The sequence below is a fragment of the Hipposideros armiger genome, unplaced genomic scaffold (genome assembly GCF_001890085.2).
Source record: "Hipposideros armiger isolate ML-2016 unplaced genomic scaffold, ASM189008v1 scaffold_687, whole genome shotgun sequence".
NCBI lineage: Eukaryota > Metazoa > Chordata > Mammalia > Chiroptera > Hipposideridae > Hipposideros > Hipposideros armiger.
In genome coordinates, this window is record NW_017732037.1 from 791,468 (window position 1) to 807,239 (window position 15,772).

Sequence of the window (15,772 nt, forward strand, 5' to 3'; positions counted from 1 at the left end):
TGCTGGCTGGGCGAGGCACCAGGCCCTGGTGGGCAGAGGTGCATCCGCCTGGGCCTGTCCCTGGCACCCGGCCAGGCCTGAGTCACGCTGCGCTGCTGGCTCCATTCCTCCTGCCTCTTCACTCACCTCCACACTGCAGCCAGGGGAGGCCCGCCCTGCTGCAGGCTGCTGCCTGTGGCTTCGGGCAGGCATGAGTGCGGGGGGCCAGAGGCCGAAGTTCTGCCCCAGGCCTGCTGGGCCTCCGTCCTCCTCCCCCGAGTCCTGCTCAGGTTAATTATAACCCTGACCTAAGTGCCCTGTGACGCCTCGCCCTGCAGCCCTGCCTGGAGATCCAGCCACCAGGTAGGGGAGACTTCCTATGCCTGGGGGTGTCAGACTGGGTGGGGAGATGGATCCTGGGGGATGAGCTCCGGCCTGGAGCAGGTAAGGTACTTGAGGCAAGGCAGAAGGGGTCCAAGCAGGTGTTCATGGAGACAGCTGGACACGCCCTGGAATTGCCACTCTTTCCTCCTCCCTTGAGAGCTTTCTGTCCCCCAGGTCCATGTCTCAGCTATGCTCCCCACCAACGTGCCCCTATCCCACCTGGGCCCCTCAGCGCTACTGCTGCTGCAGCTTCTGCTGCCCCCCACATCTGCCTTCTTCCCCAACATCTGGAGCCTCCTGGCTGCCCCCAGCTCCATCACCCACCAAGACCTGACTGAGGAGGCGGCTCTCAACATCACTCTGCAGCTCTTCCTGGAGCAGCCGCCCTCAAGTCGCCCCCCTCTTCGTCTTAAGGACTTCCTGGTGAGCGTCCCTTGGTCCTGTCATGTCACATCCCAGCCAGATTGCCCCATCCCTTGGGACCACTCCTCCTTGCCCTGATTGCCAAGAGAAGGGACCCTTCCTTCTCCCTCCAGTCTCTACCCTCTGCTGCAACAACACGCAGGAGCCTTGGTCCTGAAATCAGGAGTCCCCCGTCCTTAGAAAGGTCCAGGATTGCCCCGCCCTCATAGGGCCAGCACCCTCAATTCCTTCCACACCCAGCCTTGAGTGCCAGTTGCTGAGGAAATGGGGACAATGGCCCAATTCAAAAGCTTCCCTGGGGCTCCTGTCCCCTACCACTCTCTCAGGGCCGCACCCTCCTCGCCGATGACCTCTTTGCGGCCTACTTTGGACCTGGGTCCTCTTCCCGGCGGTTCCGAGCAGCCTTAGGCGAGGTGTCTCGTGCCAATGCAGCCCAGGACTTCCTGCCAACTTCCAAGAACGACCCTGACCAGCACTTTGATGCTGAGAGGCTGGGCCAGGGACGAACACGCCTGGTGGGGGCTCTTCGGGAGGCTGTGGTGGCAGCCAGAGCCTTTGACAACACCCTGGCCCGCCAGCGCCTGGGGGCTGCACTCCATGCCTTGCAGGTGAGAACAGAGTTTGGGTAATGGTCAGAGGGCTTTTCATTGCCAGCCTTTCTGTGCCCCAGATGGTCCTCCTGAGCCCCTGCTCTAGAAGGGATTGGGGTACTGCCCCAAAGGCCATGAGGCTACTCCCTACTCCCCACCTCCAAACTGGCACCACTTCCTTGTGGGAACAGCGGGGATCCCACTGCAGCTGCAGAGCAGTGAGGGTGAGAGAGGAAGGCGCTGAGGTCAGAGGTGGCCACTGAAAGACCTGTGGTTGGACCTGAGGAGATGGGGAGAAACACTGGGAGATTTCCACCTTCGTGACGCTCTGGCCTGGGCAACAGGAAGGGAGCAGTGGAGGGGCCTTGGGGGTGTCTGACAGGAGTAGTAAGGGTGTGAGGTGGCTTTCCCGGTGGGGAACTCAAAGGAGTGGTGAGCTAGGGCTGGAGATTGTGAGAACAGACTCGCGCCTTGTTTCCTTTCTCCTCCTTTCCCTGGGACCAGGATTTCTACAGTCACAGCAACTGGGTGGAAATGGGGAAGAAGCAGCCACACCCTCACCTCCTCTGGCCACGGCAAGAGCTCGGGAACCTGGCACAAGGTATGGCCATGACCCCAGTGGCTGGGGGATGCCCACAGAGCCACCTCTTTTCAGCCCACCCAGCTACCATATCATATCCAGAGGTCAGATAGGATGTGACACCGCTTCATCTCTGGAACGACCTGTGAGGTCTCCCAGCTTACCCAAAGGCCAGGTCAGTTTGGAGGCTTCCCTGAAGTCACACAGGGAAGGACAGCCAGGAGTAGTATGCAGACCTCAGTTGAGTTCTCTCTGTTTCAGTCGGCTTCCACCCCCAGTGGCTCTCACAGGGCTTTCTCTCACAGTTCCCTCAGCCTTCCAACTGAACAATGACCCAGAAGCTGCCTTTTGTCCATTACAAGTTCACTTCCTGTCCACAACTCACAGAGGGCACAATCCCCACAGGATTGGTCCCCACACTTCTGGCTTTTCTAGCACCGTCCCAGTCTCAAATATTCAGCACCAGCCCATGAACTCCAGGTTTTAGTTCAGAAAGCCTAGAAGGGTACCTATGAAGGCAACCTGTGGGCTTTCACCTTATTCCAACTTGGAGGAAAAGCTGAAGAAGTTTGGGTGGACAGGGATAAGGGTCAGGAGCAGCAGAATCTTGGGTTCCAGACCTCGGCCCTTTCTTCCCAGTGGGAGATCACACCTGCTCCGACTGTGACAAGTTGAGCTGCCCTGGGAATTTGCTGGGCTACACACTCCTCACCTCGGGCTACTTTGGAACTCTTCCCTCCAAGCCTCCAGGTACCAGACAGGAAAGCCCCCAGAAGTAAGGGAAGAAAGTGACCTCCTTTGCCCTGACCCTGTCCTGAGGGATCTCAGTCCTCTAGGCCCTTGCCCCACTTTCTGTAAGGAGAGGATATTGGGAATAGGGTGGGTGGATGAAGGCCCCTGAGGTGGTCATGATTTGTTGGGGGTGGGGAGCAGCTTCTTGCTCAGCTAATAAGACTTCTCCATTGCCCGAGGGCACCTCCTGGGGACTGACTGGAGGGCTCAGAGGACCCATCATGTGCTGTGTGACTGACCCCTCCAGATTTGCCCTCCACAAAATGTCATCACTTCCTGCTGATCCTTTGCCGATCAGTGAGAGGGGCAGGCCAGGTCAGAAAGGGCCCCATTTTCTTAGGAGGCAGTGGGTTGTTTTTTTTTACCTCCACCCTCCAGATCCCTTTTCCCAACCCAGGAAAATGTAGCCATGGGGGCCATTTTGACCAGAGCAGCTCCCAGCCACCACGAGGAGGCATCAACAAGGATAGCACGTCCCCAGGCTTCTCCCCCCACCACATGCTGCACCTCCAGGCTGCAAAACTGGCCCTTCTGGCCTCCATTCAGGCCTTCAGCCTCCTGCGAAGCCGCCTGGGAGACAGGGGTTTCTCCAGGTGAGTGGCCTCCTGGACATGGGCTCCCTAACGGGTAGGTGCTCCTGGGGCAGCTGAGAATAGAAGCCAGGTGCTGGGAACAAATGTGCAGACCCTTCACTGTGTCTCTGTCCTGCTCCCCAGGCTGCTGGACATCACCCCAGCCTCCAGCCTAAGCTTCGTCCTGGACACCACAGGCAGTATGGGTGAGGAGATCAACGCTGCCAAAATCCAGGCTCGCCGCATTGTGGAGCAGCGACGGGGCAGCCCCATGGAGCCGGCCCACTATGTCCTGGTGCCTTTTCATGACCCAGGTAACTGTAGTCTGGCCAGGATAGTGGAAGAAAGGAAAGTCCAGGGCAAGGGGTTAATGGTGGGGCAGTGGTCCTCATGGTGGTTCCTATGGTCCTGAGTGAGCCTTTCCTGTGTGCATATAAGAAATAACCAACTTCTTCTTCCACTGCCTCCAAAATGGCAACACTTTACATATGGGTTTAATTATGATCCATGCTTAGGCAGATGGCTTCTGCTTTCTTAGGCTTTGGTGCTAATAAGTCATTTTCAATTCTCTCCATTTCCTGTAGTTAGAGGTTGAGATGAGGATGGGTGTTGGTGGTTTAGGCCTCTGTGAAGTGTTTGGAACAGTTACAAGGTATTCCTTTCCCCACTGAACTGGAAGTCAGAGACAACCTGGCCTGGATCGACCAGTCTTACTGTGTGTCCTTAGGTTGGTCATCTAGCCTCTCTTTGCCTAATTTCATCATCTGTAAAATGGGTCACTACTAGCCTTATCTTGCCTATCTTCCAGGGTTGAAATGATCATCAAATAAAATGCCTGTAGGATGAAGAATTCCATAACAGCAGGGTTTGAGTCAGATTTGCTGCATAAATCTCCTAGTAGCTGGCGTTTAATAGGGCTTATCACATATTTGGTGAAGATATGAATAAATGAGTAATTAAGAATTTAGCCACTTATGTGTCAAAGCACTATTCTAACATTTACAAAATCAACTCCTTCAGTCCTCCCATAACCCTCTGAGGTAAGTACGATTATTTCTGACTTTTCTGGTGAGGAAACTGAGGTCCCAGTTGTTTTTTATACTTACATGCATACCCAGAAAGGCCCACTCAGGACCACAGGAAGTACTGCCATTTTATTAAGGAAATGAGCGCCACCTTCCCACCAGCGGTACCTTGCCCCTGCCCTGTCCTGCCCATAGAAATATAAAGGAATATTGTTATTTCAATACTTGTCCAGCCAAAGAGCACAGTGGGCCCCCTGACTGGGTAGGAATGAGGGGAGCTCTCCCCTTACTCATTTCAACCTCCTTTCCCCCTCCCCAGGGTTTGGCCCTGTCTTTACAACCAGTGACCCCGACAGCTTCTGGCAACAACTCAATGAGATCCATGCCTTGGGGGGTGGAGATGAGCCTGAGATGTGCCTGTCAGCCCTGGAGGTCTGCCCTGCCCCCCCTTCCCTTCGTCTTCCCCACTTCTCAGGCCCCACCACCAAGGGGAGCTAGAGCCTCCTTCGGACCCCACCCCCCATCCCACCTTCAGAGCCTGGTCCCACTAGCTTCACTCCAGGGTTCCAGGGCCATATTGCCTTCTACTCTGCCCTCTTTGCTCAACCCATCCCCTGCTGGCACCATTTTTAATACCAGTCCTTTCCCTCCCTGCCAGCTAGCCCTGCTGCACACACCTCCACTCTCAGACATCTTCGTCTTCACTGACGCCTCCCCCAAGGATGCCTTTCTCACCAACCGGGTGGAATCCCTGACTCGGGAGCAGCGCTGCAGAGTAAGCATAGTTGATGGGAGACCCAGTGTTAGCCACCCAGGGATGCAGGAGACCCTGTGACAATCTCCTAACAAGGTCCCACTGCACGATGGTGGTTGCACCAGCCTTGGCATCGGGTGGGAGAAGTGGACAATGAGTATAACATTCCTGATCCCTTAAACAATACTAAAGAGTGGGAGGCCCTACCCTTAATGATGCTGAATTCGTTTTTGAACCTGCCCCCAATAACCCATTTGAAGAACTGGAAATCTAGTTGCCAGTAACCGCTATGTGGATAACATATGGTGACAGTTACAACAGAGTGGCAACCATTAACTAAAGGCCGGAGGCTGTGTCATGGGGAGCCCCTGTGTAGCAGCCAGAGACCTGAGCACTAATTGTGAGCTCTGTGGAAAGCCGGAGCACAGGTGGTCCTCATTTACAATGGTAAATGGCCCATGGACGTCTCAAGTACTGGCCTTCCTGCTGGACACAGGTAACATTCCTGGTGACTGAAGACCCATCAAGGGGTCAGGGCCGAGCTCGACGTGAGGTTTTATCCCCTCTGCGTTTCGAGCCATATGAAGTGGTGGCCCTGGCCTCTGGAGGAGATGTGATCTTCACCAAAGATCAGCACATTCAGGATGTGGCAGCTATTGTTGGGGACAGCATGGCTGACCTGGTAAGTGCAGGGGACAGAGGGACCAATGCTTTCAACTCAGAACTAAGGGGATGCGTGACATTGCATTTCTCTTTCTTATATGAAAACGGGAATGGCTCTCACTGCTGTGTTGCCAGTAGGGTGTCAGAAGGGTGGGGAAGTTTCTCTCCCTCTGAAATCCATGGCCACCCACCATCCACAATGCTCCTTTTATATTAATACTGCCCCCCCCCCAATATTAGGCTCCAATTTTCTATCTTTGGAGCTACCACAGGAAGTCCTGCCATGCTTTAAGGGGAGACAAGAAATGACTGACTCATCCTTAATCCCTTGCCTCCAACTTTGTCATTGACCATAACTTCATCCCTAGTCCTATGCCCCTCTCACTGTATCCCTTCTCCAGGTGTGACTTAGTTTCTTTCTGTCTCCACCTTTCTCCTGTTTCCACCTCATTCCGTGCCTTATCTTCTTGCCATATTTTGGTCCTGCCCATCCCTCAAGGTGACCCTTCCTCTGGAACCTCCTGTTGTGGTGCCTGGGAGGCCACTTGTGTTCAGTGTGGATGGACTGCTCCAGAGGGTCACAGTCCGGATCCACGGAGAGGTCAGCAGCTTCTGGATCAGAAACCCTGAAGGTACTTCCGTGTGTGTGTGTGTCTCAAGGCAGAGGGAAGAACTGATAATGGAGAATGAGAAGTGATGTAAAGGGAAAGGAATTGATTCATGTAACAATCTCTTGCTCCCCACCCCCACCCAGGGGTCTCCCAGGGCCAGGAGGAAGGCCAGGGGCCTCTAGGTCACACTCGTCACTTTGGGCAGTTCTGGATGGTGACAATGAATGACCCCCCCCAGACAGGGACCTGGGAGATCCAGGTCACAGCCAAGGGCAACCCCAGGGTAAGAGTGCAAGGTAAGGAGGGCGATATTCCTGGGAAGGGAAGCGGAGACTATAGAGCTCAGACAGCAATGTCAGTTACATTCATCTCAGGAAGGTCTGCCTTCATCTTCCTCAGCCCAGACCTCCCTGGACTTCCTCTTCTACTTTGGGGTCCCCATGGAGGATGGCCCCCACCCTGGCCTCTACCCCCTGACTCATCCAGTTGCAGGTACATCTATTCCCCTGAACTTGTTCATTACCTTTATATTTATAAAATTCTATGTATATTTAACTTTCTATTGAATTAAAATTTACATACAACGCACACTAAACTTAAGTGTACAGCTGGATGGATTTCATATAATACACCCATGTAACCATCACTCAGTTCAAGATTTAGAATATTTCCAGCACCCCAGAACTCCCTCAATGCTCCTCAGCGGAAACCCCTTTTCCCCATCGGTACTCCCCAGAGGTAGCCCCTATTCTGAAAGCCGTTCATTCTTTTCTCCTTGTCTGCGAATCTCACGCAGACCACTGTCCTCCCCGCCCTTCCCCTGTCCCAGGTCTCCAGACCCAGCTGCTGGTAGAAGTGACAGGGCTGGGCTCCAGAGGCAACCCTGGTGATCCTCTGCCGCATTTCTCCCACGTCGTTTTTCGAGGGGTCCCTGAGGGTCCCGAGCTGGGCCGGGTGCCTTTGGTGCCAAAGGGACCCCGGGAGCGAGGCCTCCTGGCTGCCTCGCTACCGCCCATGCTTCTGTCTGCCGCTGGACCCTTCTCTCTGGAGCTGATCGGCCAGGACGGAGGAGGACGGGACCTGCACCGGGCGGCCCCCCAGTCCTGCATGGTGGTCCCCGTCCTTCTGGAGGTGAGACACTAGGGGAAGGTGTGGCTGGGGCTAGGCGGAGCAGGGAGGGTCCGTCTCTGACCCGCTCTCCTCCTCAGCTCAGTGGCCCCCCGGGTATCCTGGCCCCGGGCAGCAAGGTCCCGCTCAGCCTCCGCATCGCCAGCTTCTCTGGCCCTCAGGATCTCGATATTAGGACATCTGTCAACTCCAGCTTCGCTCTCACTTCCAACCTCTCCAGGTGAAGCCGCGGAGCGGTCCTGCTTCCTTCTGTCCCCACCTTCCGGTTCCGGGGTGAGGGGATCTGAGTCACGCCCTTTAAGCCCCGCCCCTGGCCCCTTCCGATTGGCGCCTCCTCCAGCGCTTGGCTCCGCCCCTTGACTCTCCGCTATTCGGAGCCTGGGGCTTCAGCCGGACATCTGTATCCACTCTACAGGGTTCGCCTGGAACAGAATGAATCCGCCTGGGGGCGTCTGTGGCTGGAGGTCCCAGACTCAGTCGCCCCAGACTCCGTGGTAACGGTGACTGTGACTGCAACGGGTCGAGAAGCCAGCCCAGTGGCCCCGACCTATGCCTTCCTCCGGCTCCTGGTGCTGGCCCCGGCCCCACAGGTGAGGCGCCCCCACTTTCCATCGCAGGGTAGGCAGGGCAAGAGGAGGCTTAATTTGGATGCAGACACCCTGACAGTGTCTCGCTCTAATCCACAGGACCAGCGCGCTGCCCCTGCCCACTCATCTGGCCCCTTCCTCACCACTGCCAGCCCTGCTTTGCGTCCCTCCCCTTTGGTGACTTGGGGCAGGGCTGGAGGAGGGCTGGCAGGCAACCTCTGGTGGGGCACAGTTGGAGGGGTGCTGCTCCTCCTAGGCCTGGCCTCCTGGTGACAACAGCCCCTAGGAGGAGGGATCTCCAGCGCTATTTTCAATCTTACTCCATTGGTGAGCAGGTAACATGGGCCTTGGGACCCTACTTCTCACTAGCTGGGCTGGAGGTTTTCCTTCTGGTGCACTTGTCCCTTCTCTTTTCATAGCCAGATTTTCCCACAATGCACTGTCCCTTGTCACATCCTGCGTGGCAAGGGCAAATGGGACTCGAGAGGGGCGACACAGATTGAATAAGAAAAAGAGACAAAAGTAAGATAAGAGCGAGACCAAGGGACTCAGCCAGAGAAGACTGAGCCCCGAATCGGGTCAGCGCACGGTTTTTATTTGAGAGTTTTCAAAGAAGTAAAACTGCTGTAAATTAGTAACCGTGTGTAATTGTGTGCCTTAAGGCTGTTTTCCATTAACCCATCCCATTGTATTCCAACAAATGCTATGCCTTCATACATCACCACATAGCCCCAGGACACCTTGTTACTGTGTCCTCCCAGGGGAGATAACTGATATCATTCCATCAGGTCCCAGTCATACCGAGACACCCCCTAAGAGAGCTTTACCGATATCATTCCACCGGGCCTCGGTCATACCGAGACACTCTCTCAAGACTAATAGGGTCAGGGGCTAATGCAGAGGGGGTGGTCTTGGAATCGGCTGTAAGGCAACAGTCCCTAACCCTGGTGGGAACCAAACCCAATAAACGTGTCTTCTTCCCAGAGGGATTTCAAAGAAAGATCATTTATGCACATCATACAGGAGAGTGAGGATGTAAGATGCCAAGAAGATGAAAGTTTTCAGGAGCAGAGAAGAAATTTTACACCAAGATGTTTGGACTTCAGTTGACCCACGCCCTGGAGCCATTTAGCTGTTGAATCAAGAGGCAGAATAAGGAAGCTGGGGGTTCTGACTCAGTCTCTTCTGTCACTAACTGAGTGGAATGAGAGGAGGCTTTAGACGCTGGGGAGGCTTCTGCCCCTTGAGGCTGCCCGGCCGAGCCATCTCCCCTTTTGGCTGAATGACTTCTTTCTGCCATCCTGATAACCCCTGGAGAGAAACAGTTTGGGCATCTGTGCTCTGCCCAACCCCCTCCCCTCCAGTTTACCTGTTGCTGCCACAAGTTCTGCTTCCTTGGCCTTCCCTGCCAGTCCTGGCTGGCGCAGGAACTAGCCTGTTCAAGGGACATGGGGAGACCAGGGGAGGATATTCACTCTTCTCTGTTAAACCAGTGCTGACCCCAAGCCCCCTCTCTACCACAACTTCCCAAAAGTCTAAACCAAAAACAATAAACTCACCTTCCCCTGAATCAGATTCTGCAAACCGATGTTCACCTTTTGAATCTGGCCTAACTAAGGGCCACTAGGTTCTGTAAATCTGTTAGAAAATTCTAAAGGAGAAATTGGAGGTTGACAACGTGCTGAAAACTTGAGGTCCGTCTGCCACTCTTCTATCACCACAGGCTGTTCTTTACCATCTAGATTCCCTCATCCCAGTATCCCTCCAAGGCAGGTGGGAAAATCCAATACTCTCCACTTCATCTCTTTAACAGTCCAGTTCCTCCGTCCCCCTCAAACAGCACAGTACCCCCTTTCCTTATTCTTTGTGGATCCTCCGAGTCCATCCATGATCCATTGGAACAATCCAGGCCACTCCCACATGCCAATGGAGTGATCCACATCCCATTCCTCTGAATGGAATGCAGACCAGCCTTCTCCAATCCCAACACTAAACACCAACCTAACACTGGGTGGCATCCTGTCATTACAATGCTGCTCCCAATTCATGATCCCTGCCCATTAACTCTCTCCTTTCCAGGGTGGTGTCAGGCTGTGTCCACATATCCGTCCCTGCTCCCTGTCCCCGTACGCCTTGGGGCAGCCTCATACCTCACCAAGGTCCCCCAGACGGAGCTGCTTTTGCTGTGCCTCCCTCAGACAGCCCTCGAGCCAGACCTGGCCATGCTCCAGCAGCTTCAGCCCCTGCCACAGGGCATCTTGTTCCCTCTCCAGAGCCTGCATCCTCTGCAGCTGGAGAATGCAAGAGGCAGAGGCTGTGTCACTCTAACAGGACTCTGGGCCCTGGCCTTTCTCGGAACCCCTGCTTGGGTTCACTGTCTGGTCACTGAATGTGAGCCCAGACTGGCCACTGAGGATCTGGGGGGCAAGGGGAAGCAGTGAGGAAGACTTATAAGTCCTGGAAATCGAGTAGGAATGTCGGGGGCAGGTCTAGGAAGAGGGGCTTCCCCTGGGTCCTCCTGTTGGACTAATATTCACCCAGAGGAAGAAGCTCCAGGTCCCTGGGTCTTGGTGGCTTGTCCCCAGCAGTAGTAGCAGAACCATGTAGGAGGCCTGCTCTAGGGGCAGCCCACTGGGACCGCGGCTCCCCATGGCCCTGAGGTGGTTAGGGTGGAGCCACATCCACTGGTGGTGAGGGCTGCTCCCTCTCCTCCCGTCTTACCCAGTCTTGCAGCCTCAGAGCCCTTCCTGCTGTGTCTATCTGAGGCTGGGAGTTCCCGGTACATACATGGAAAGGCCACCTGCCCTGGGCTCCTCTCTTCCCTCTCGTCTGTTTTTGTAGGGCCTGTTGAAGTTGGTTCTCATGAAGTCCCCCTGGGTAGAAACCCTGCTCCCTACAGCAGTGTCACTATTTTTTTTTTTTAAAGATTGTTAATTGGGGCATTGGGGGGATGGGAACAGTGCTGGGGAATTGGGGGTAGGGGAACAGACAAGCTGCTGTCGTTTTGTTCTTCAGTCTAGTTGTGGAGGACGTTGCTTCACTGGCCCAAGCTGGCACCATCATTGCACTCTTCCCAGCTATAGAGGGCAATGTCACTGGCCCTCATATGTGGGATCCGAACCGGGGCCCTCTGGCATCCCAAGCCAGTTCTTAACCATCGTGCCACTCGGCTGGCCCAGTGTCACTGTATTTTTAATGAAGACTGACAGGCCCCTCTGTGGACTCCTGCTTGGTGTTTCATCTCTTTCCTATTCTCTTGCTTTGTTTTGGATGGTCTAAGGAAGCAATAACTTTCTCCAAAATAAACTTTATTCCTAATATGAAACAAAAATTTCCAGGGAAACTGAGAACTCTGGGTGTGATGAAGATAAAGAGACAACGAGGGCATGACACCCCAGCGGCGTTTGGAAAGTGGAGGAGGACCGAGGCAGGGCTCTCAGAGGATGGTGGTGGCCGCAGGCAGCACTTCCCGACTCATGAAAATGTCCAGGTCCAGGCTGGCGTCTTCCAAATCCAGTTTCAGAAACTTCTCTACTAATGTCTGGCAGCTGAGGGGAGAGAGAACAGTGAGCTTTATGGGGAATGGGTAACCGAGTTCCTGAGCAGAGGGGAGAGGCTGTGGCACAGGGAAGCTGGGACCTTGAGGACTTAGGGATTCAGAAAGAAACAGTGGGTCATTAAAAGGCAAAGCGGCTCTCTGAACCCCTGAAAGGGGACAAGAACTGCAGACAACACTAGAAAGAACACATTGGGTCACCACACACTCACTTTTCCATTTGCTTCTCTTTCAGCAACTCCTTGACGGGCATGATGGGCTTTCCACTACATATCAAGTCTGAGACCTAGGAACAGGAGGGAAGGTCGGGGGAGTTGGGTAAGAAGAAAGGAAATAAGGATTGGAAATCCCACGGGCCCAGAAACCCAGGCCCCTTAGAGGAGCAGGGACAGCGGAAGGGAGCTCTGAGAGAGGTGGTTGACACGTGGATCTATCTCATCACCTCCTTGCCACGAGCAATGAGTCTGTCAGGAAGCCTGGCCTGGGCAGCTGTGTGAGAGGCATGGCTGGCGTTGGCAACACCTTCGCAAAGCTTATAGAAGAAGACAAGGTCATTGCCATCCTCACAGGTCTCCATGGTCTTAAAAGAGAATAAAAGGAGACAGTGTGACATCATCACTCTGCTTCCAGCCCTGAAACCTTTGGCAAGTCCCTGTGGTCTGTGCGAAAAGGGAAGGCACATGGTCTCTGTGCTCAGGGAGCCCCTGTTCTGATGGAGGAGACAGTCCCCAGCTTGGCTTAGGGGCCCCAGGGGGCTAGATTAGAGTCCTCACCAAACACTGCACAAGGGGCCCCTGTGGCAGCAGACGTAGCTGAATGAGGCTCAGAAAGTTGGTGGCCACAAAGATGTGGGGACACATGGGTCCAAGTGCCAGCCAGTGTCGGAGCACAGCGGCCAGAAGTGCGAGCCCATCCACCTGTGCAGAGGATGGGGTGAGGGTACAGAGCTACGGGTGCCCACATGCCCCCCACCTGCCCTGGCCTTTCCCATCTCGTGCCGTTCTGCTTCCTTCCTGCCCACACACCCCTATTCTGCTCCTGAGGGCCAGCCTCCCCCTCATGCTCCTTTATCCTCCTCCAGTTCCCCTCCTTAGCTCCTCATCAGTCTCTCCCCTCACCGTGTTGGTTCCCTTTCCGAATTCATCAATAAGGACCAGAGACTGCTGGGTGGCATTGTTCACCGCTTTTGCCACCTGCTGGGCACCAGGCGGACAAGGGAGAGTTCCGTTAGCATTGGAGGCCTGCAGCACACTGACCAGTCTGCCTGGGCAGGAAGCTGCTTGTACGTGCGCCCACCCTACTGGGTGGCAGAGTCTTCAGTGGAGAGGTGCACAGTGCCGCGTGCAAAGCAGGGCTTCAAAGGTTCCCCAGTGTAGACGGCAGGCCGCAGAGAGCATGTTTCTCCTGTTCTCATCATTTTTCAGGGAAGGAACTCCTCCCCATTACCCCTCCCCCAATCCCACCTCTCTTTTTTCCCTTTGACCTGGTTGAGGTCCATCATGAAGGTGGAGAGGCCAAGGGAGATGGATTCACAGCTGTGAATTCTGGTGAAGATGGCGTCTACTGCCCCAATTTCAGCTTCCTCTGCCGGCACGAAGCTGCCCACCAGGGCCATGAATGTGATCAAGCCTACCTGAACAGGGGAGGAGACAGGGCTTGGGGCCTGGTGGCGTGGGCTGAGGTAAAGGTGAGGCTAAAATGAGAGGTGAATAATAGCTCAAGGGAGGCTAGACACAGTTTAGTAGATGATCACAGCCCCATCTGCTCACTTTAGAATCAGTACAGAGGGACAGGGAGTGGGCAAAGGCACACGGGGGACGACCCGGACCTATGCAGAGGTGGGGGAAGGGAACTGAGGCCATGGAAAGATCTATTAGGGCATGGCTCTCCCTCAAGTAGGGAATGGCACATGTGAGGTAGAGGAGCAGAGGCTGTGGATTACGGTCTCTTCATGCCAGGCAGGGTCAGAACATAGCAGAAGAGCTACAGGGACTGGGTTGGCCGGCAGGTGGGGGATGAGATGACGGAGAAGAAGCCAGAGGCCCAGGGTGTAGTAGGATTCTCCTACCTGTTTGAGATATATGCTCTTCCCTGAGGAGTTGGGTCCAGTGATGACTTTGACCCTCCCTTTGTCCCCACCGCATTCTGTGGGGTTGGGCACGAAGGTGCGGGCACACAGTTCCATCAGAGGATGTCTGCAGGCAGTGTATGGAGAGGTACCTCACACATGGTCTGTGGATCCAGGTGGATGAAGCCCCCAGAATATGGGGCCTTGAGGCCCATCATGTCTATGCCTCTACCCGCTCAGTTCTCACCTGCCATTCTGGATTCGTACCCCAAGGAGCTGGGGGTTGTAACGGGGCCTCGAGTAGCCATACTCCCGGGCGGCACTGGCAAGAGCCAGCAGGACATCCAGGCGGGAGGCAAGGTCCAACACCCGGGTCAAGACCGCCGCCCGCGCCAGCACCTGACACTGTAGCTGGTACATCAGCAGGGTCTCCTGGTCTGAGGGTGGGTGAGGGAGGAGCTGGGGTCAGCTCCACGGCAACGTGAAGGAGAGCCAAAGAGGCCAGAGGGACCTGGAAATAGGCTTGCAGATACAGTCGGAGACATTCAGAGAAGACGCACAATCAGAGTGAGAGTGCAAGAGCAGGAAGAAAAGGAGCCTGATGGAATCATCTCCAAGCTGCCCGCCCCGCTCCGACCTTCTGCTTCTCCTCACCCCGGATGTCGCAGTGCAGGTCCCCCAGCAATGCATCCAGCTCCTTGGTTCGAGCACTGCGATAGTGTAGCTTCTCCTCTGAGAGAAACTGGGTAGAGGGTTCAAGCTGTGGGCTTTGCATCTCTTGGTCCTCATCCTCTCCCACCTTTCTAAACCCTCACCCCAACTTCTTTCTCCTTTGTCTCAGAGCTAATAAAGGTCAAAGTAAAACTACAGAAGAGAGATCCCATTTTGGGTAGTGCTGTTGGGGTAAGGCCCTTCATCAGCTGCTGATTCATTTTCCTTATCACCTCCATACAGAGGTCGAAGGTCTTACCATGAAGTCCAGTCCCTCAATCTCGAAGTCGCTGGCCTCCACCATGGAAGGTAGCCGGGGAATAGAAAGAAGGAAGCCTATCTGGGAAGAGTAAAGAGGAGAAAGAGCAGAGTGGTGTACTGGGCACCTTCTCTCCCTAGAGGGAGCAAGAGTCCTTTGCATTCCCAATGGTCCCTCAGGCAGCTAAAGTCACAGCAGGTGCTCCTGTTCCTCAGAAGTTGTCTTATCTACCTACGTGTCCTTCCTAAGCCTGTTACCTCCCCTAAAGACCTCTAGAGGTCACACCCACCCTCCTGCCCTCACCAGAGGGATGTAGATGACGCTGCATGAAGGAATACGGGAGTCCAGATTCTCCAGCTCCTTCCAAGCGACCTCAGTGAGGAAACTGGGAAGTCCCATCAGCCTTCGTTTTTCTGGGAGGGTGGAAGACACGTGAATATCAAAATGAAGATTCCTGCCAAGGTTGCTGATTATCCCCAGTTGTAGTGGCCACCTACCAAGGATGGCACCCCATCACTGCGGAGGCCCATGTTTCAGGGTTCACAGGCCCATCCACACACCCAACACTTACTCTCATCAATTTCAGGATCTATGTTGGGGAGGACTGTGAAGCGATTTGCATTAAGACTGCCCTCAAAGTCCACCTGAGGAGACAAGAAGTCCAGTCATTTATCATTCAGCACCATCGCTTGGTCCTGTTCCTCACCAATTCTTGGGCCCCAGTTCTCCCTGCAGTCCCTGCTTTAACCCTAACCCTAACCCTCTAAGTCACACCCCTGAGTCCTGCCGCCCCCTTTCACCATCCCATTCTTTAGTCATCCAGCTGACCTCGACGTCCCCCATGCTTCCCCATCTTCCACACAAGAGCCCAGTCACTCTCCATTCTCCAACCCCATCTCTTGTCCCTAGGTCCCCAGGGACTTAGCCTTTTTCTTTCCACTCACCACTTTCCCAATGAGGCTGGTGATGTGATGCAGGTCATCAGAGAACTCTTGGGCAATGTCCTTAAAGAGCTGGATGGACTGGGGCAGGGAGCGACAAGCATCCCTCAGGCCCAGGGCACTGTACACAGTCTGTAGGAGACATGGAC

The 15,772-nt window shown here is 54.7% G+C and overlaps 3 protein-coding genes across 10 annotated transcripts in view; 1 reads left to right on the forward strand and 2 right to left on the reverse strand.

The window, feature by feature from the left end:
- Positions 1–25: 25 nt before the first annotated feature.
- VWA7 (von Willebrand factor A domain containing 7) lies at positions 26–12,072 on the forward strand. 8 transcript variants are annotated; one of them, XR_002122156.1, is made up of 18 exons: positions 369–423; positions 538–786; positions 1,113–1,394; positions 1,875–1,977; positions 2,596–2,706; positions 3,146–3,341; positions 3,465–3,634; positions 4,665–4,777; positions 5,004–5,120; positions 5,596–5,781; positions 6,262–6,394; positions 6,517–6,669; positions 6,773–6,865; positions 7,203–7,504; positions 7,582–7,721; positions 7,917–8,091; positions 8,188–8,415; positions 11,880–12,072. XR_002122156.1 is itself a non-coding variant. In XM_019626663.1 (17 exons), exons 2-17 carry the CDS (start codon positions 553–555, stop codon positions 8,359–8,361), a joined length of 2,682 nt encoding a protein of 893 aa, XP_019482208.1. In that variant the 5' UTR covers positions 26–342; positions 538–552; the 3' UTR covers positions 8,362–8,616. The 8 variants fall into 8 exon arrangements, 5 of the variants coding, with proteins under 5 accessions (XP_019482208.1, XP_019482209.1, XP_019482210.1 ...); XR_002122155.1 differs by lacking the exon at positions 11,880–12,072 and adding an exon at positions 9,073–9,658 and having other exon boundaries at positions 370–423; positions 8,188–8,423; XR_002122154.1 differs by lacking the exon at positions 11,880–12,072 and adding an exon at positions 9,073–9,658 and having other exon boundaries at positions 370–423.
- Positions 9,168–10,989, reverse strand: SAPCD1 (suppressor APC domain containing 1). Its single transcript, XM_019626670.1, is given in 5 exon segments — positions 9,168–9,562; positions 9,648–9,721; positions 9,724–9,739; positions 10,239–10,379; positions 10,626–10,989. Coding segments are annotated over 5 exon segments (747 nt in total). The 5' UTR covers positions 10,770–10,989; the 3' UTR covers positions 9,168–9,190.
- The window catches only part of MSH5 (mutS homolog 5), a 15,912-nt gene continuing 11,519 nt past the window's right edge, over positions 11,380–15,772 (reverse strand). Inside the window, exons 13-25 of the mRNA XM_019626666.1 lie at positions 15,627–15,755; positions 15,254–15,326; positions 14,986–15,095; positions 14,683–14,763; positions 14,367–14,454; positions 13,960–14,149; positions 13,713–13,839; positions 13,128–13,277; positions 12,763–12,837; positions 12,418–12,561; positions 12,087–12,224; positions 11,857–11,930; positions 11,380–11,636 (exon numbers count right to left, since the gene is read on the reverse strand). Coding sequence (XP_019482211.1) covers positions 11,525–11,636; positions 11,857–11,930; positions 12,087–12,224; positions 12,418–12,561; positions 12,763–12,837; positions 13,128–13,277; positions 13,713–13,839; positions 13,960–14,149; positions 14,367–14,454; positions 14,683–14,763; positions 14,986–15,095; positions 15,254–15,326; positions 15,627–15,755 — 1,491 coding nt within the window. The 3' untranslated portion in view covers positions 11,380–11,524. The remainder of the gene's footprint in view (positions 11,637–11,856; positions 11,931–12,086; positions 12,225–12,417; positions 12,562–12,762; positions 12,838–13,127; positions 13,278–13,712; positions 13,840–13,959; positions 14,150–14,366; positions 14,455–14,682; positions 14,764–14,985; positions 15,096–15,253; positions 15,327–15,626; positions 15,756–15,772) is intronic.